Consider the following 20823-nt stretch of genomic DNA (forward strand, 5'->3'; position numbering starts at 1 on the left):
AGTAGTGGAGAGGTAGAAGAGTGATCCAGACAGAAAGAGCCTCATGTGAGAAGACTCTGTGGCAAGAGAGAGCATGGCCAGAGAGGTCGGAGCATAGAGGAGTGAGGGAGGTGGTGCCGGAGAAACCCAGAGTGTAAGGGAGGGGCCAGATCATATAGGCACTGGTGACTTACGTTTAGAAACTGAGTCTTTATCTTCAATGTGAAGGGGAAATTCTAAGCGGTGGTATCAACAGATTCATATTTGAAAGGGTTACTCTGCCAGGATGAAGGTCAGATTGCATCCAAGAAAGACATTTTTTAGGCTAATAATGCAGTATTCCACATTAAAAAAAAATATCATTCAGACTATGGTAGAAACTGACAGAAGAATTCAAAAGATGTTTCGAAAGTAAAAATTACAGAATGAAGTGGTCGATCGGATGAGTGGAAAACTAGCCTGTCCAAATGAATGGTGGTGCCAGTCAATGAAAAGGGAACATAGAAATAGGACTTGGAGTAGAGCGGATATCAAAAATACATGAAGATCTCATACAATTCAATAGCCAAACAAAACAAAACACAGTCTGATTTTGCAATGAGTAGAGGCTCTGAATAGACATTTTTCCAAAGAAGACATACAGATGGCCAACAGGTACTTGAAAAGATGTTGGACATCATTCCTAATGAAGGAATTTCTAATATACATGCCAACTTTTCAGACATTGTGCCTTCTTAGTCCACTAAGAATGGATGATTGTCTATCTCATTTCCTTAAGGCCAATAGGACAATTAACAGGGTAGAAATTATTCCTTAAAGTCAGGCTTCTTACCTGGTTTTTGGTTCATACCACTCAGATAGAACCTTTCTTTCCACAGCTTTGCTGTCAGAGTAAATGTTAAATACTCTGAGAATTTTGTGTAAAATAGTGTAGAAACTATCATTGTAAGACTATGATCAATTCTTTCAAACTAAGCAATCTAGTTTTCATAGTGAGGGGGAGGCAGGGGGACATTTTATTATAAGTCTGTTTCCAAGTTTTCCACAAGAAAACACAGTCATCATGTTAATATAATGGGTCAACCCATTATAAAATAAACTTAACCTAAAATATATGAGTATATAATTAAACTTCTCAGTATTCTGTTGAGCTCTACAAAAGCTTCTAATACCGGCACTAAGAATGTTTACCCAGAAGAACACTTCTTTTCTTATATTCTCCAGATTTGGCAAGAGCCATCTTCCCAGACACTCACTACAGAACACTTATTACCTTTGTGAGATGGAAATTAATGAAAGTAACTACACCTAGAGCTTTCATTATTGGCACAATTACATGGCCACACATCAGTATAAGGAAACATCTCCAATTCCCTGCTTTGAACACAAAAATTTTAGTCCCAAGATTTCTGTTGGATGTCTCATTCCAGGATTCCGAATGAGTCCTACATACAATGGGTCAAAGGAAATCTAGTCACATTTGATGATGGGGTGGGAAGGTACAGAGGGAGGGATAGAAGGAGGGAGAGGGAAAAACACTGATTTTAGTTCAGGAGACTCTGAGACCAGAAATTCTTCTCGAGTCCACCTGCCCACCATTATGCTTACCATAGAAGTAAATGACTAAAAAGAACAGGAAATACTAGAGGATAACAACAGATCAAACCTTTAATTCTCTCTAAGAGACTTTCCTCCTAGGTTGAAGATCTCCAAACTTAGATCTAGTCCTTATCCATAATTATAAGCTGTGCATTTTCCCTGCATTTAGTAGATTAGTTCTCACTACATTGGGAACATTGGCCTGGGGCCATGTTACTATCCAGATACTTTCTTAGGAAGATATAATGCACATGGGTTACATTTAAAATCTGCCCATAAACCTCTTCTTTTGAGTATTGCACCTTGTGTGGTCCATATAATTCTTGTGCCAAGTTGACACACAACCCAGACCCATCAATGAGGGTCTTTGTAGGAATACTGGGAGAGAAACTAATGGCTTCTGAGATCGATGGCTATGAAAATCGTGAACGTCTAGTGCAGCTGGGGCAGTCTATCCTGCAACCTGGACAGATGTGAGGAAGAATGAAGACAACCGGGGAAAAACAACAACAGCAACAACAGAACCAACAGTGGAACATCTATATGCAGCTGTTTGAAGTTATTCAAACCCTGAACTTTTAAGTCTCATGTGTGGATAAATTCCCTTGTGTTTAAGGTACTTTGCACTGCATTTCTACTACTTATAACCAAAAGGAATTGGACTGATGAAAAGAAGGAGAACAGGGAATGAAGGGATGGTGAGGACAGGAAGGTCTTAGAACTATAGCTAGACAACAGCCTTACAACAGCATTTATGACAGGAAGGTAGCTGGTTCCCCATTGGTTCCCTTCATTTGTCTTTTGTAGGCCAAAGAAAGATTGCTAAACCAGAATATGGTAACAGAGTTAGGCCAGAGCTGAGAAGTGGGTGGAATTGCCTTCTATTTTTTGCTTCTGCTTTAGGCACGCTTAGGCACACTGATCTCTTCCTTCTCCTCCCTCAAACACAACCTCAGTACTCCCCTCACTTCAAAATATCATTTCTAGGAGAGTTCAACTCACAGCACAGCTGACCTTCTTACCCTCCTTCTCCTCCTGCCTATATTCTCTACCAGCTCATACCCTTGGACCAGACAGGAAACTCCTGGCCAAGACCACTTTACATCTGACTTCTCGTGGTAACCCAGTTTAAGTTGCCCAATGCCCTTTCACTTACAAAACCCCCAGAGAAACTCCTTTCCCTTGGGCTGAGATTTCAACCATTTCAACCAATTAATCCCATGCATATGCGATGCATATTATAAACCTTATTCCACCTACAAATTCTTATTTAATACCGTAACTCTAGCCTTATAGTCTATGAGCCCGTATTTGAGGGAAAGTTATAACCAAATGTCCCTAAACAGCTTGTAATCTTTAAAAAAACGTAAAAAAAAAAAAAGAAAAATAGCAATGCCAAACGTTTAAAAATAGGAAACTGGTGCCATCTTGTGGTTACAAAGAAGTAAAAATAAAAATTTTATCTCACTTTTTCAATATATTAAAGAATCACTGCCAAAATCAGGCCCACCTTAAACAATCATTTCTCTCAGTGTTCTGAAATTCCCAGATAAAACTTCTTATTCCTCCTTTAGAATATTGTTCATGTGGAGAGTTTTCCTTCTCAACCACACTCATTGCTATCTCAGCCAGGAAAATCTAATTTCCTGAAAGAAATAGTTTCCATTATACTTTGACTTTTGAAACAGAGACAGATCTTAATTCTGAATGCTAAGGTAATGCATTCATGGAAAAGAGCTCTAAGACATTTTTTAGGCATTAACATGGTAATCAGCAAATGTCTTTGAGAGATGATTCCAAGCACTGGAAACAACACATGACTGGATTTTTTAAGAGTCCATGAAAGTATAGGTTAACTTCCAGAAAACGTAATGCTATAAAAAGTGTTAAAATCCTTCTTCCCAGAAATGTCTGGGTTGACCAAAAAACAAGATGAGCATGAGCTAAGACGTCCTCCCAAATGCTGCCCATCTTACAGACTAAAGGAAAATGCCATGAGCTAACTAACAAGCATCCTTACTTTGAATACAAAATGTGCCATGGAAAGCAGAAGCAGACCTTCTGCATTGTAAAGGCATTCTGGTACTTCACATCTGTCCATGAAGACTAAAGGGATATCCCCATAAGCAATAATATTTGGGTGGTCTGCATTTAAACTTATAGGACCTCCTAGTATAAGTTGATACAGTAATTTAAATAGTTCATGTTTAAATTTAATAATATACCTCAATAAGCAACATGTTCGTGGGTGCCTGGGTGGCTCAGTCATTAAGCATCTGCCTTTGGCTCGGGTCATGAATCCAGGGTCCTGGGATGGAGTCCCTCTTTGGGCTCCCTGCTCTTTGGGACGCCTGCTTCTCCCTCTCCCACTTTGCCTGCTTGTGTTCCTGCTCTTGCTGTCTCTCTCAGTCAAATAAATAAATAAATAAAATCTTTAAAAAAAAAAGGAAAGAAGAAACACATTTGTACTTTATAGGACTAGAAAGTAAATATACAGGAGAGCCTGCATGGCTCAGTTAGTTAAGCATCTGCCTTTAGCTCAGGTCATGATCTCAGGGTCCTAGGATCTAGCCCCATGTTGGGCTCCCTGCTCAACCAGGAGCCTACTTCTCCCTCTCCCTTGGCCCAACCCCCACCACTCATGTGCTCTCTTTCTCTCTCTCAAATAAATAAATAGAATCTTTTTTTTAAGTAAACACACAAATCTGCACTCTTTGCCTGATGGGAGTTATTGACAGGAACAATGAGAATAGAAATAGTAGCAGATTTAGAGGATAATTGTGGAACTGACCAGAGCAAGAAGAATAGAAAAAAAGTGAAGAATGCCAGGTCGGGGAGAGAGAAGGAAAGCAAAAAAGTATTACATAAGCATAGGGTAAAATTGTTGTGTGATGATCACATGTGTCTGAGCAAATGAAAGAGTAGTAACAATAAAAGCCAACATTTGTTGAACATTCACCATATGCCAGGTAGAATGTGAAATTCTGACTGTGTAATATTTAATCATCTTTGAAAAAGAAAAAAAAAAGTAGGTGAGCTTCCTAACACTACTAGAATTAGACAGCTAGGTGGGATATTTCGCAGAATTTTTCTCTAACTTCAAAATTCCAGAGATGGCTTTTAATGTATATGACATTCTGCTTCATAACCTTGCATGGTGTCCATACATTAACTAAACAAATATTCCAGACTTTTTTTTAAAGGAGATTTGAAACATTTTTAAGTGTCCTAAAGTCAGGATAAAATGGCCATATATGCACAAATTTTTGAAATCTCTCTCTTTCTTTAAAATTTATTTATTTAATAATAAATAGAGAGAGAGAGCAAGCAGGCATGCAAGAGGGGGGCAGAAGGAGAGGGAAGAAGAGAGAGGATCTCAAGAAGACTTCCCACTGAGTGTGGAGCCTGACATGGGGTCCCATTCCACAACCCATGAGATCACGACCCATGTGATGACCACCTGAGCCGAAATCAAGAGTCAGATGCTTAACCAGCTGAGCCACCCAGGCGCCCTTCTTGAAATCCCTTTCGAAATCACTCTCAAAAGTGAATGACATGAACTTAAGAAATAAAAACAGTAAAGAACAGGTCTTTTATGATGAAACAAACAAACAAACAAAAGGTCCAATCTTATACCACAACCTTGCACCAAATTAAGATATAATGTCTGGAATGGAAAACTGACTTCCTTTCCAGAGAAGAGTATGCAAAGTAGCAGTAAATGGGAAAATTCTGGAAAACCCACAGTGCTAACAGCTCAGGGGCAGAAAGAGCATAGCTGGTTTCCATCCTCTTTCCCATGCTGGCCGGAAAGGGCTCAAGGCCTATGCTTGTAAGAATGGCCAAATTTACCTTCCACTTTGGCCCAAGGAGAAAAAACTGAAGGGCCAAAGTCCAATCACCATTTTTATACTCCTGGCAGTGGAAGTAGCAGTGATTCAGTAGGAGAGGAAAATCCAGAACTATTTTTTTCACATTTGAATGTCTCTGTAATCTAACTTCTTAAAAAACTACAGCAAAAGAAATTTTCCATCTCCCAGATGGAAGAGTAAGTGATAATACAATCATCATTCCTTGTATTTTTCCTTTACCTTTGAATAGAAGAGTTAACTTTGCTGTGTTTTTTAAAAATTGTATTCTAAATGTAGGTCTCTGATTTTTTTTTAGATTTCTTCTAAAAATTAGTCAATGAGGCATTATTAGCATAGAACTAATACGCATTTACCATAGTGAAGAAAATATTTGTTATAAGAAAATAACTCCCCTTCCATACTCATTTGTGGATCTCTCTGGGACTTTCTAGGACCTTTCTTACTGCTAATAGAATTGGATTTTTCTCTAGGCTCTGAAATGGGACAGAATTGTGTATTAATTGAATGATCTCAGTGGCTGTTCTGAATTTAAAGATGAATGTTCACTTCTTTTCTATTTCCTATTCCAAATTTTGCCCAGCTATATGGTCCAATGTAGCTTCTCAGAGTTTCTGCAATGAGGTCAGATAACAGCACTAAAACATTAAAATGAAATCAAATATTCCAAATTAAATTAAAATATTCCAAAAATCATATATCAACATACCATGGTGATACTCCTAAATTCAATTTTTAAAAAACCTCCCATTGTTAATTTCCCAGTGATATCATTTAAAGATATAAATCTTAAAAAATTAAAATCCAAAATCTTTTAGTTGAAGACCCAAAGGGGTAAAGTGTGAAAAAATTCTGCTGTCTGTGTGCATTACGAATCCAAGAAATTAAAGTCCCCAATTTCAGTTTAAAGTCTAAGTAATCATTCTCTTCAACTGCTCATTTGCTCAATTTCAGTTAGATGAATTTTCCATGTCTTCCTTCTTTAGGCAGCCGCAGCCTGGACTGTCCTTCTCTAGACTGGCTGCACTTCAGGAACTCAGATTTTGTGTCTGTTTGCTTGCCACACAGCTCAGCAGCCTCACTATGAAGGATCTAAAGCATATAAAATTACACAGCAATTGTTTTTCATACCTACACATTAACAAAAATAAAACAATCCCCAAATCTTAGGATAGTTAACCCAAACATAATTATGCTCCAAATCTCAGCACTTAGTGTCATCGAAAGTCATAATAGAAACTCAAAATTAGCTGGAAAATATTTCTTTCAACTTTACTAGTCAACCTATGTTGCTTGTCTGAGGCCCATGATTATGACCCTAAAAACCAATTAGGATTGCACAAGAATGTCCATAGCAGGGCCCCTGGGTAGCTCAGTTTGTTGGGCGACTGCATTCGGTTCAGGTCATGATCCTGGAACACCAGAATTGAGTCCCACATTGGGCTCACAGCTTGGTGGGGAGTCTGCTTCTCCTGCTGACCTCTTTCCTCTCATGCTCTCTCTCTCTCTTTCATTCATTCTGTATCTCTCTCTCTCAAATAAATAAATGAAATCTTTGAAAAAAAAAGAATGTTCATAACATTATGCATAACAGCAAAAAAAAATGCAAACAATCCAGGGGTGCCTGGGTCCTCAGTTGAGTACTCAACTCTTGCTTTCAGCTAAGGTCGTGGTCTCAGGGTCACTACACTGAGCTCAGCTAGGCTAAGTGCTCAGCAGGGAGTCTGCTTCTCTCCTTCCCCTTCGCCCTCTGTCCCTCCCCACTGCAGTCTCTCTCTTTCTCAAATAAATAAATAAATAAATGTCTAAAAATAAATGTAAACATTCCAATGCTATCAACTGATGAATGGATGAACAAATGTGGCTCATCTATGCAATGAAAAATTATTCTGCTAAAAAATAATGGGAGTTGCTACATGTGACAATATGGATGAACTTTGAAAACATTATGCTGAAGTGAAAGAAGTCAGTCACAAAGGCTACACACTGTATGATTCCATTTATATGAACTATCCAGAATTGGCAAATCTGTAGAGATAAAAAGTAGATTAGTGATTACCAGGTGGTGGAGGTAGAGAGAAATGTGACTGACTGCTAATAGATGTGGGGTTTCTTTTTGGTGTGATGGAAATATTCTGGAATTTGTTACTGGTTTTAGTTAATGGTAAACTGGCAATAGTGATAGTTAATATACTAAAAATTACTGATATGTACATTTTTTTCAATTTATTTATTTTCAGAAAAACAGTATTCATTATTTTTTCACCACACCCAGTGCTCCATGCAAGCCGAGCCCTCTAGAATACCCACCACCTGGTACCCCAACCTCCCACCCCCCCGCCACTTCAAACCCCTCAGATTGTTTTTCAGAGTCCATAGTCTCTCATGGTTCACCTCCCCTTCTAATTTACCCAAATTCCCTACTCCTCTCTAACGCCCCTTGTCCTCCATGCTATTTGTTATGCTCCACAAATAAGTGGAGCATATGTACATTTTTAAACCAGGAATTTTCTTTATATTTATTTATTCATTCATTCATTCATTTTTAATTGGGGTGCCTGGGTGGCTCAGTCATTTTTAATTTCAATCATTTTGTTTTTTTAATTTTAATTCCAGTGTAATTAACATAGTGTTAAATTAGTTTCAGGTGTATAAGATAATGATTCAACACTTCTATACATTACTCAGTGCTCATCATAAGTGCACTCTTTCTTTTCTTTTTTTGTTTTAATTTTATAAATGTACTCATAATCCCCTTCATCTATTTCATCCATCCCCCCACCCATCCCCCCTCTGGTAACCATCTAATTGCTCTCTACAGTTCAGAGCCTGGTTTTTGTAAACAAGTCCTTTTATATCTCAATTTTTAAAACCCTTGGGAGAATATCTCAAAAGAGGTTAAATTTGATACTATGAGATTTACCACTTTTGTGGGACAAGGATGTGGTAGGGGCTGGGAGTCACTCATTTCTTTTCTCAGGGATTGTCATTTGAGATAATCCTCTCTCTCTCTCTTTTTCCTTTAAACTGGCAAGGGAAGCAGTTGGCATCAGACCCTGAGAAGCAGTTTTTCCCGTTCAGTTTCTACTTCCCCTTGACGGCCATCTTTCTGCATCAGAGTGGGCTCCCACATGGTGACAGGGTCTAAACTCTCTCCCAGGAACAGGTGTTTTTGGTCCCAAGCCACAAAGGAGACTGCCCCTTGGTATGGAACATCTTAGGTCTGTGAACCCAGCTTCCCAGGGAATGTTCATCCCCAGAACTATTTCAGCAGGAGAACCACTTTCAGCAAGTTCCTGAAATAAAGGGGCTTTTGGTGAAGTGCGCCTCTAGAGGCCTTGTGGGACAAATCCCCATGTCATTTCTACTGGAGACCACGCATCCTAGGAATTGAGATGTTACAGGCTCTGGATGTCAAAGTGGGGAATGATCTTAAAGGCTTTTATAAACCATGCATATCCATGGCTTAGTCCCTCCATAGATTCCTCCCTTGGCTCTGAATTCAGTTCAAATACTATTAACTGGGGCACCTGGGTGGCTCAGTTGGTTATGCATTTGCCTTTGGCTCAGGTCGGGATCCCAGGGTCCTGAAATTGAGTCCCTGCTCAGCTGAGGGCCAGCTTCTCCCCCTCCCTTCCCCTCTGCCTGCAGCTCCACCTGCTTGTGCTCTCCCTCTGTCAAATAAATAAAATCTTAGCAAATACAATCTAAAGGGGAAAAAAAGCACAAAAGGAGAGCAGCCAACCCACACCTGCATAAGCCCTTTGCTTGCGTGCTAGTTATCAAGCTCATACACGTGATTTAGCTGCATTAAATTCTTGGCCTGTGGTCCTGGTTGAAGATCAGATTGTAAAAGCAGCAAATAATTACCCCCAGTCAAGATGCCCTTGTCCTTTCGAGTGAATCCTTGCCTCAGATGCACTTGTTACTAAGGTTCTGATGGCCCCCTGTCTGCAGGCAGTGAGACCATGTAAAGCTATTAAATTCAAAATAAAGCTGTTGTAATTCAAATTCTAAAGCCAGCCCCTGCTAGGCACCATGACCACCCACCAGTTAGTTCAAGACCAACATCTAAAACAACCACTTCCCTGTGGTCAGAGTGGCCATAAATTACAGTGACTCATCAAAGTCAAAATCTCAGGTTGCCTAAGACTTGAAGTGTTTGCCAGGGGCCATGAGAAGTTAGAAAGCATAAAATTATTATAATCTCACTGCACAAAATAGGCCACTGCAAACTCCTAAGGATATGAATCCTCATGGCCTGGCTGTAGAGAAACCAGTCTGAATATCATTGTGTTCCTGATTCACAAACAGAAATGGATAGATTATCTATCTGTAACTTCCTACATAACCTCAAAGCCCTCAAACCTTAATCAAACACATAGCTCTATATAATGATCTCAATGGCTTTAAAAATAAGCACCAAAATCCTATGCTCCAAAATAGAATATATAAAAATGATAATAACTGTCTTCAAGTGATTGGATGGTGAATGATTTCTATTTTCTAATTTTAATCTCTAAAATTTTTCTATAAAAGTTTCAATCACTTACACAATCAGAAAATTCCCTAATTGACTCTGTGTCATGGAAGGGCCACACCTCCTGCTTCTACCTTCAGAAGCCCAGGGATGATTAGGATTCTGACACTTCCTAGAAACTGCTACAGCCTCCTGACATTGGAATGAGTCTGGATTCCACACTGTATCACCGCTAGCTCAGGAGCCTCTATATCTCCCATGAAGTTATGGGGTTTAACATAGAATCTCTGAAATTATAAGCCAAACAAAAATAAAGCAAAGTGGCCAAATGTTTGGATTTGACTTCATTTACCAGATAGCCAGTAAGCTCACTAAAGCCTTGACTGTCTTCCAGAGAGAGTCGTAGAGAATAGAGAACAGGACACAGTTGTACCTTCACTCGCTAAACAAGTTCACAAGATGGGGCTATGATCAATTTCAATTTAGAGCATTAGCTGAACTAGAAGAAATCTCAGCAGGCACTAAATAGATGTTTACTGTCACGGTGAAGTCTATAAAGATACATTTTAAAGTTAAAAGGATATTTGATCAAACTAAATCGAACTCAGCATGATGAACAACATGCCATATATGCGCATACACAGCCCCATTCAATGTTTATCAATATGGATTTTAAAAAATTGAGTCATCTCCCCATCACCTAGTAAGAAAAACAGTTGAAGTAATAATTTGAAATTCCCTTCCCTCCACTGATGGGTAAACCAGCCCTCCCTCTTCTGCAAGAGTCCTGAAGGAGAGGAGAGTGGCACGGGCCTTCCTCCAACCCCACTGTCTCTTCTTCATCTCCCTTGTCCCTCCTTAGCTTTCCCCAACAAGCCACTGAAACTGCTTTTGCCCTCCTGGTTACCGGATTCAATGGGGACTTTCTTGCCCTCAACTGTATTCAATGTTGACCCCACTGTCTTTCTGCCACCACATAGTCCTGGTTTCCTCCTCCCTTTTGGACAATTTCTTCCTGGCTCCTTGGCTGGCTTCCCTACTGCTGAAACAATGAATGTTTCAGGGCTTCAGGGATTCAGGGCTCAGTTCTGGTCCTCTTCCCTATACAAATTCTCTGCAAGTGACTTCATCTAGTTGCATAGCTTGGAAGACCATATACAGACACTGACTTATATTTCTGGGTCAGACTTTGATCCAAGTTCCAGTCTCATGGACCAAACTACTCAACACCCCCAACTGGCTGTCTATCAAGCATTTCAAATTTCCTATGTCCCTAATGGAACACTCCCTTTCTCTTTCCCTTTCCCATTTCAATATGTTCCTTTCTATTCATCACCACCTCAGCAAATGATACCATTACATATTCAGCTATTCAAGCCAAAACCTAGGAGTCATCTTTGATTCCCCCTTTCCTGGACCTCCCAGTCCAATCTAGCACTGTCTAGTTGACTCAGACCTGAAAAGATATCTTATCTCTACCCTAGTCCAAGCTATCAACATACCTTACCTGGAAAATTCCAATTGTCTTCTAAAAGATCTTTCAATTTACTTTCTGGCTTCCTTATGTTCCAAAAGGCAAAGTTTGAAAACATAAATTCAGATAATGTCACTCTATTGCTTAAAATCTTTCAATGACAGGTGACTGGGTGGCTTAGTCAATTAAGTGTGTAACTTCAGCTCAAGTCATGATCCAGGGTCCTGGGATGGAGCCACACATCTGGCTTCCTGCTTCTCCCTCTCCTCTCTGCTTGTGCTCTCACTATCTCTCTCTCTCTCTCAAATAAATAAATAAAATCTTAAAAAAATCTTTGAGTGATGTCCTATCATACTTAAAACACAAATTTTTAAAGATAGTCTACAAAGCACCCTGTATGATCTAGTTTACAATTTCATTTTCTACTATATATCCATATATTTGATTTTTTAATATATTTCTTTGTTGCCTCAGATCTTTGCACTTTCCCCTTTTACTTTTGTGCTACAACTGAAGAATTTTTAAATAAGTCTTGAGATTCTTTTGACCAAACCAATACTTTAGATAACCTATGGGAGTTGTTTTCAAACCTTCATAAAAGTATGGCCAATTAAGGATATATCCAAATTCTTTGGCCATGTCTTCCATTGGGAGCTATAGGGACTTCCTTGAACCTATAGACTGTAGAAATGTTTCATTTAGCCTCCTAAGATTACTGCTTCAACCATCTAATGACAACACGAACATTGGTTCCCCTCAAATCTTAAATTGTTAACCCTAGCTCCCCTGATAAATTCTTGGGACTCCTTGCAAGCCTCCAGTCTTGCTGGAATGGACGGATTCAAACTCTTAGTGTTTATGCTGCTTGCACTGTCTAAATAGTACAAATATGGAAGGATCTTTACATAGTGCAGCTTAATGAGGCCCACTATTCCCAATGCAGATTCGGTGTGGCCACTGCTGCCTTTCACTGACCAACCTTCAGAACAGGAGTCCCCTGACACTTATTTCTTCCAATGGTGTTTGCCAAGGTCTCCACTTTAGTGGGATCTCCAGCAGACATCCCATGCTATGACTCTTGTACTGTACTCTTAATGGGTCAACATGAGTCAAATAGATGCTCTGCAGGGGCCTCTCCTGCTCTTCTGAGATGGTCTGGTGATAAGATAGCTGACTTTGATGGACAGCAATGTCACTGATGACTCCCCAGACTGTGGTATGACCTTCTAGAGCTTGATAAAGGAAGTAATAAAAACATTATTTTATTACTTTTATTTCCAAAATTAATTATAAGGGTAACAGTGATAATAAGTAAATAATGTAAATTTTTAATGACTGTCAATATAAGGAACTGTGCTAACTCAGGATCAATAAAACATGGTTCTTGACTTCTCCCTCTGTTACTATATAGCACAATGATTCACAAATTTTGGAGTGAATTTAAAAATCTGGGAAAGTTGTGAGCGACATCACCAAAATATCAATGTGGGAGACCTCCATCCCTTCACAAAGATCATTAATCAGAAAGCTATCCGTGAATAAAAATGGCTCTGAGAGAGCTCAGGAGTCCTCTTAAGAAATTTTAGCAACACAGTAAAGCAAAAACACTTGAGAATAATTACACAAGAAAAAAAGAATGTTTCATTTTGCCTGCATCATCTCACCCCTCAAGTTGGAACTGCTCAGTGCCAAGGGCCCCAGTCAGAGAAAGTTCCACTTACCAAAAAAGGAAAAGCAGAGTGAATGACCAGCTTCTCCAGGCTTTCAGGGTACTACACAAAGGTCCCAATTCAGTTTTACCCCACCCAGAGACCAACAAAAGTAAGATATACAGAGATGACTAGGAACAAGAAGAAACACAGTAGCTACTAATAGCAGCCACATAGCAGGACCCACTGCAGTGAAGCCAGGCAGGTTTAGCCAGTAAAAAAATCAATTGCCAGCTTAGCTTCCATGGAAGTAAAGTCTCTTCCCATTAATTCCCCTCTCTGGCTGTGAAAAGAGCCTGGAAACTGCACCAGCAGGCAGCCCAGGCCTCTGTTGTTGCACAAGTGTAAGATGCCAGTCTAGAGCCCCGACACTGACCCCACCAACATGTGTGCACTTAGGGCCAGCCCATCTATCTGTGCACTTGCACACTGCAACCCTGACAATCCTGATAATTGTCACTGGCCTCTGCTGAAGTTTTCAGGCCTTGGAGTAAGACTGTGGAGGCATAGGGGAGCACACCAACAGCCAGGGATTCTGTAATTGCTTGTGGGCCTGGACTAGGCCCTCTCTTCTGTCACTAGCCCCACCAGCTGTGCACCCACACATCCCAGGTTTGAATCCTGTTAAGAGTCTACATTGCTGTACACCCATGGAAATATCCAACAGCCATAGTAATGCAAGCCAGTGAGCCTGTAGCTGGGCCTGTCCTTTGCTGCCTTCCATGACCTCACCACTGCATGACGTGCCCAACTGACACATGACATGACACAGGCACCTGCAGTTGGACTCTGCAGCCAAGTATGCCATCACAAGGTCTGGCCACCACCACTACATGCCTAGTCCCTAACCATTGTACCAGGAAGTGTCCCTGAGGACCCCAGCTGCCCTTGAAACCACTATGGATCCCTTCAGTGCTTACCAAGGACAACAGTGTTGTCAATGCTGTGGACCCTAGTGGCCTTAGCCAAAGAAAACCATGCCACCCACACCCCACACTTGGTGCCCTGCATCAGCATGCCCCCCTCTGAGGTAAAAGTCTTATATTACCCAAGTCAGGCCATAAAGTTCAGGTGACTACTTCAAAAGGCTATTGGAATCACAAAAAAAAAAAAAAAAAAGGAAAACATGACTCCACCAAAGGAATAGAGTAAATCTCCTGTAACTGGTCCCAAAGAAATGGAGATCCAAGAATTGCACAACAAATAATTCAAAACAGTCATTCTAAAGATGTTCAGGAAACTATTAAAAAAACACATATAAACAACAAAATTTGGAAGACAATACAAGAAAAAAAAGGAAAGCTCAGAAAAGAGAAAACATTTTTTAAAAACACCAAACAGAAGTTTTGGACCTGAAGAATACAGTAACTGAATAGTTCAATAGAGAGCTACAATATCAGACTTGACAAAGCAGCATAAGGAATCAGTGACATAAAAGAGAGATTAACTGAAATTATCCAAATAGGGGAGCAAAAAGGAAAAAGAATGAAAAAGAATAAAGAAAACCTATGAAAATTATGGGGCACCATCAAAACAAAACAAAACAAAACAAAAAACAACATAAAGATCACTGGAGTCCCAGAAGGAGGAGAGAAAAATGTGGTAAAGAGCTTAGTTAAAGAAATAATGGCTGAGAACTTCCCAAACCTGGGGGAGAGATTTGGAGATCCAAGTTAATGAAGGTAATAATAAGTCACCACAAAATTTCAACCCAAAATGATCTACAAGATGCATTATAATGTAACTCACTAAATCAAAGACAAAGAAAGAAATTTCAAAAGCAACAAGAGAAAAAAACTCTATCTTACAAGGTAAGTCGCATGAGGCTACAGCAGGTTTCTGAGCAGGGACCTTGCAGGCCAGGAGAGAATGGGATGATATATTCAAAATCCTGTGAGAAAGAAACTTCCAGCCAAGAATACTTAACCTGGCAAAGTTCCCTTCAGAAAGGAAGGCAAAATGAAGACGTAGCCTAAAAAACGAAAGCTGATGGAGCTCACTACCACTAGAACTGCCTTAGAAGAAATGCTGAAAGGAGCACTTGAAACTGAAGTGAATGTATGATAATTAGTAACATGAAAGCACATAAATACGCAACACTGGTATGTTAACCATTTAACTCTGGTTTAACAGTTAAAGGACAAAAGTTTTTAAAAATAACTACAGCTACGTATTGCCTGGAGCACTGGGTATGGTGCATAAACCATGAATTTTGGAACACTGAAAAAAAATAAAATGAAATTAAAAACTACAGCTTCAATGATTTATTAATGGATACACAATATAAAAAGAAGTAAAGTGTGACATTAAAAATACAAAAGGGGAGTAAAAGTGTAGAGTTTTCACATGTGATTGAAGTTTAATTGTTATCAGTATGAAATAGACTGCTATACATATAGAAGTTTCTTGTAAGCCTCATGGTAACCAAAAAGCAGAAACCTATGATACATTCACAAATGATACAAAAAAGAGAATCAAAGCATTCCACTATAGAAAATTATCAATTCAGAAAGGAAGGAAGTCAAAGAGAAAGAAAGGTATAAGGAAACTATAAAACAGCTAGGAAACAATGAGATGGCATACGTAAGTCTTCACCTATCAATAATTACTGTAAATGAAAATGCACTGAATTCTTCCAGGAAAAAAACACAGAGTGGCTGAACAGATAAAATATATAAGACCCACATATATGCTTCCTACAAAAGACTCCCCTCAGCTTTAATACATATAGGCTAAAGGTGAGTGGATGGAAAAAGATATTCCATGCAAGTGGAAACCAAAAGAGAGCAGGAGTAGCTTTACTTACATTAGACAAAAGAGACTTTAAGCCAAAAATAGTAACAAAAGACAAAGAAGGCCATCATAGAATGATGCAAGAATCTACTGATCAAGAAGATACAACAATCATAAATACATATATGCATCCAACACGAGAGCACCGAAATATATTAAGCAAATACTACTAGATCTGAAGAGAGGGGCGCCTGGCTGGCACAGTTGGTAGAGCATCCAGATTTGGGTTTTGGCTTAGGTCATGATCAGGGTCATGAGATGGAGCCCCGCATCAGGTTCTGTACTCAATGCAGAGCCTGCTTAAGACCCCCGTCCCCTCTGCCTTTGCCCCTACCCCATGCTCTCTCTCTAAAATAAATAAATCTTGGGGTACCTGGGTGGCTCCGTGGGTTAAAGCCTCTGCCTTCAGCTCAGGTCATGATCTCAGGTCCTGGGATAGAGCCCCGCATCAGGCTGTCTGCTCAGCAGGGAGCCTGCTTCCTCCTCTCTCTGCCTGCCTCTCTGCCTACTTGTACTCTCTGTCTGTGAAATAAATAAGTAAATAAAATCTTAAAAAAATAAAATAAAATAAGTAAATATTTTTTTAAAAGTCTGAAGAGAGAAACAGACAATACCATAAGAGTGGAAGACTTTAATACCCTATTTTCAATAGTAGATAAACCATCCAGACAGAAAACCAACAAATGAATAAATGTTGGGGTAAAATGGGCAATAATAAATACCAGAGCAGAAATAAATAAAACAGAGACAAGAAATATAATAAAGAAGCTTAACAAAACTAAACAAGGGGCACCTCAGTGGCTCAGTGGGTAAAGCGTCTGCCTTCCACTCAGGTCATGATCCTAAGGTCCTGGGATCAAGCCCTGCATCCAGCCCTCTGCTCAGCAGGGAGCCTGCTCCTGTCCCCACTGCCCCCACCCCTGCTCTCTGCCTGCCTCTCTGCCTGCTTGTGATCTTTCTCTGTCAAAAAACAAAAAAACAAAAACAAAAAAACCAGGGTGCCTGGGTGGCTCAGTGGGTTGGGCCACTGCCTTCGGCTCAGGTCATGATCTCAGGGTCCTGGCATCGAGTCCCGCATCAGGCTCTCTGCTCAGCAGGGAGCCTGCTTCCCTCTCTCTCTCTGCCTGCCTCTCTGTCTACTTGTACTCTCTCTCTGTAAAATAAATAAAATCTTTAAAAAAAAACAAAAACAAGAACAAAAAAATCTAAACAAAACTTCGGCTACACTAAGAAGAAAAGAGAAGACTCAAATAAATAAAATCAGAAATGATCTTCTATTCCTTCCTGATCCAGTTTTGGAAGATTATATGTTCCTAGGATTTTATCCATTTCTTCTAGGTTGTCCAGTTTGTTGGCATGTTATTTTTCACAGTATTCTCTTATAATACTTTGTATTTCTGTGGTATCAGTTGTTACTTCTCCTCTTCCATTTCTGTTTTTTTTTTTTGAGATTTTGTTTATTTATTTGACAGAGATCACAAGTAGGCAGAGAGGCAGGAGAGAGAGGAGAAAGCAGGCTCCCTGCTGAGCAGGCATCCTGAATGTGGGGCTCCATCCCAGGACCCTGGGATCATAACCTAAGTTGAAGGCAAAGGCTATTAACCCACTGACCCACCCAGGCACCCCTGTTCTTTAATTTCTTAATTTGCTATGCCAATATTATTGGAAGAAAGGCTGCAAACTTTCTTAATTAAAGCAAGTTTAAATGATTGATTATTTTATAGTAAAAAAAATCCATTTCTGTTTTTGTTTATTTGGGTCCTTTCTCTTTTTTTCTTGGTCACAAAATATCTCAAATAGACATAGCAATCTTGAGAAAGAAAAACAAAGCTGGAGATATCACCATTCCAGATTTCCATAATCAAAACATTATGGTACTGTCACAAAAAGATCAGTGGAACAGAAGAGAGCTCAGAAATAGACCTATACTCATTAGCTCAATTAATCTATGACAAAGGAGGCAAGACTACAAAATGGGGTAAAGATAGTCTCTTTAATAAATGGTATAGGGAAACAGGACAGCTATATAAAAGAATAAAATGGACCACCTTCCAAAGCCATACACAAAAATAAACTCAGAATGGCTTAAAGACCTAGATATGAGATCTGAAACCATAAAAATCCTAGAAAAGAACACAGGCAGTAACTTCTCTGATATCAGCCATATCAACATTTTTTAGATATGTTTTAGATATGTTCCCTAGGGCAAGGGAAACAAAAGCAAAAATGAACTATTGGGACTACATCAAAATAAAGAGCTTTTGCACAGCAAAGTAAACCATAAACAAAACAAAAGGACAACCCTCAGAATAAGAGAAGATATTTCCAAGAGACATATCCAATAAAGGGTTAATATCTAAAATACATATTGAACTTCTATAACTCAACACTTAAAAAAATTCCAGTTTCAAAATGGGCAAAAGACTTGAAAAGAAGTTTTTCAAAGAAGACATACAGATGACCAAAGATCATGAAAAGATGCTCAACATCACTCATCATCAGGGAAATGCAAATCAAAATAACAATGACATACCATCTTATACTTGTCAGAATTGCTACAATACAATCAAAACCACAAGAAATACCAAGTGTTGGCAAGGATGTGAAAAAAAAGAAAAAGGAATTCTTGTGCGGTATTGGTGAGAGTGCACACTGCTACAGACACTGTGGAAAACAATATGGAGGTTCCACAAAAAATTAAAAATAGAAATACCACATGACTCAGTAATTTCACGACTATTCACCCAAGAAAATGAAAATGATAATTTTGAACAGACATATACATCCCTGTATTTATTGCAGCACTATTGACAATAGCCAAGATATGAAAGCAACCTACATTTCTATCAGTAGACAAACGGATAAGGAAGAAATAGAAAATGGAACAAACTGAAAAAAACAGTCTGAGGGGTTTGAAGTGGCGGGGGGTGGGAGGTTGGGGTACCAGGTGGTGGGTATTATAGAGGCCACGGCTTGCATGGAGCACTGGGTGTGGTGAAAAAATAATGAGTACTGTTTTTCTTAAAATAAATAAATTGGAGAAAAAAAGAAAATGGAACAAACTGAGGGCTTTAGAGGAGAGGAGGGTGAGGGGATGGTGATGGGTATTAAGGAGGACAATGGGTGTTATACACAAATAGTGAATCATGGAACACTACATCAAAAACTAATGATGTACTGTATGGTGACTAACACAACATAAAAGAAAGAAAGGGAGAAAGGAGGGAAGGAAGAAAGAAAGAGAGGGAGGGAGGGAGGAAAGAAGAGAGGAAGGAAGGGAGGGAGGAAGAAAGAAAGAAAATGGAATTCTATGCAGCCTTAAAAAGGATGAGATCCTGCCATATACAACAAAATGGATGGACCTGGATGGTAATATGCCCAGTGAATTAAGTCATACTGAGAAAGACAAATATGGGATCTAAAAAACTCAAATGAATAAACAGAAAAAATGCAGAATTAGACCTATAAATACAGAGAATAACCTGATGGCTGCCAGGGGAGTAGGAGTGAAGGGATGGGCGAAAACGTATGAAGGGGAGTGGAAGATATAGACTTCTAGCTATGGAACAAATAAGTCATGGTAATAAAAGCCACAGCATAGGGAAAATGGAATTTTATGCATTGTATAGTTAAACATGAAAACTACAGGGGCACCAAAGTGACTTGATCAGTTAAGCATCTGTCTTCGCCTCAGATCATGATCTCAGGGTCCTGGGACTGAGACCTGCATTGGGTCCCTTCCCAGCAGGGAGTCTCCCTCCCTCTCCCTCTGCCCCTCCCTCTTGGCTTGTGCCCTCTCTCTCTCTCTCAAATAAATAAATAATCTTTTCTTTTTTAAGTGGTTTAAAAAAAAACAGGGTAGCGACATTTGTGGTGAGCATAGCATAATATATAGAGAAATTGAATGACAATGTTGTACACCTGAAACTAATGGAACATTGTGTTAACTCTACTCAAACAGGAAAAAAAAACAATTAAATAAAATCAGAAATGTAAAAGGAGACATAACTGACACCACAACTATACAAATATCATAAAAGATTACTGTGAACCATTATATGGCAATAATTGGAAACCAAAAAGAAATATATAAATTCGTAGAAACATATAACCTATAAAGACTGAATCATGAAAAAATAGAAAATATGAACAGACCAAGAATGAGTAAAGACACTGAATCATTAATCAAAAACCTCTCAATGACAAGAAGACCAGCACCAGATAATTATATTGGTTGAATTCTACCAAATATTAAAGAAGCATTGGGAACATCTCCTTTCAGCATTGTCGTGTTTCTCCAGTATTGTCTCAATGAGCAGGGAGACCAAGTCTATACTCTGAAGAAGCTTGACCCTATGGGACAACAGACCTGCTCCGCGCATCCTGCTCGGTTCTCCCCGGATGACAAATACTCTGGACATCGAATCACTCTCAAGAAATGCTTCAAGGTGCTCATGACCCAGCAACCATGCCCTGTCCTCTGAGGGTCCCTTAAGCTTCACGTTTCTTCTGCTACCCCTCAGAGACTTTCCGAAACCAAGCTCTTCAAACTGTGAGCCTGTAAGCCTTCTTACCACCCTTGCTGTTTGGAATCCGGTTTCATCGTTTCCCTTGATCGTGCTTGTGCAGAGCAGTCATGGTAGCCTCCCTCTTAAGGGAACAAGTTTGAATTTTCTTTCCCTATTTTGAATCACTGCTAGGTTATTAAAATGATTTGAAAAAGCTAAAAAAAAATTAAAGAAGCATTAACATCAATCCTTATCAAACTCTTCCAAAAAACTGAAGAGGAAGGAACACTCCCAAATTCATTTTACATGGCCAGTATTGTCCTGATACCAAAGCAGGATAAAGACACTACAAGGAAAAACAAAACAAAACAAACAAACAAAAAAAAAAACCACAGACCAATATCTTCTCTGA

General features: G+C 39.3%; 1 protein-coding gene across 1 annotated transcript; it reads left to right on the forward strand.

Moving 5' to 3' along the window:
- Positions 1 to 1935: 1935 nt before the first annotated feature.
- LOC122891035 (H/ACA ribonucleoprotein complex subunit 3-like) lies at positions 1936 to 20387 on the forward strand. The gene is made up of 2 exons (XM_044226421.1): positions 1936 to 2051; positions 20186 to 20387. The coding sequence occupies exons 1-2, from the start codon at positions 1936 to 1938 to the stop codon at positions 20385 to 20387; spliced, it is 318 nt and encodes a 105-aa protein (XP_044082356.1).
- Positions 20388 to 20823: the final 436 nt, after the last annotated feature.

This window comes from Neovison vison, chromosome 12 (genome assembly GCF_020171115.1).
Source record: "Neovison vison isolate M4711 chromosome 12, ASM_NN_V1, whole genome shotgun sequence".
In the NCBI taxonomy this organism is placed as follows: Eukaryota; Metazoa; Chordata; class Mammalia; order Carnivora; family Mustelidae; genus Neogale; species Neogale vison.

Bases quoted from the DNA above. Each gene is read 5' to 3' on its own strand.
- LOC122891035 (XM_044226421.1), top strand. From the start codon at position 1,936: ATGAGGGTCTTTGTAGGAATACTGGGAGAGAAACTAATGGCTTCTGAG. The intron at 2,052-20,185 runs GTGAGGAAGAAT...ATCTCCTTTCAG, and splicing joins ATCCTGCAACCTGGACAGAT to CATTGTCGTGTTTCTCCAGT.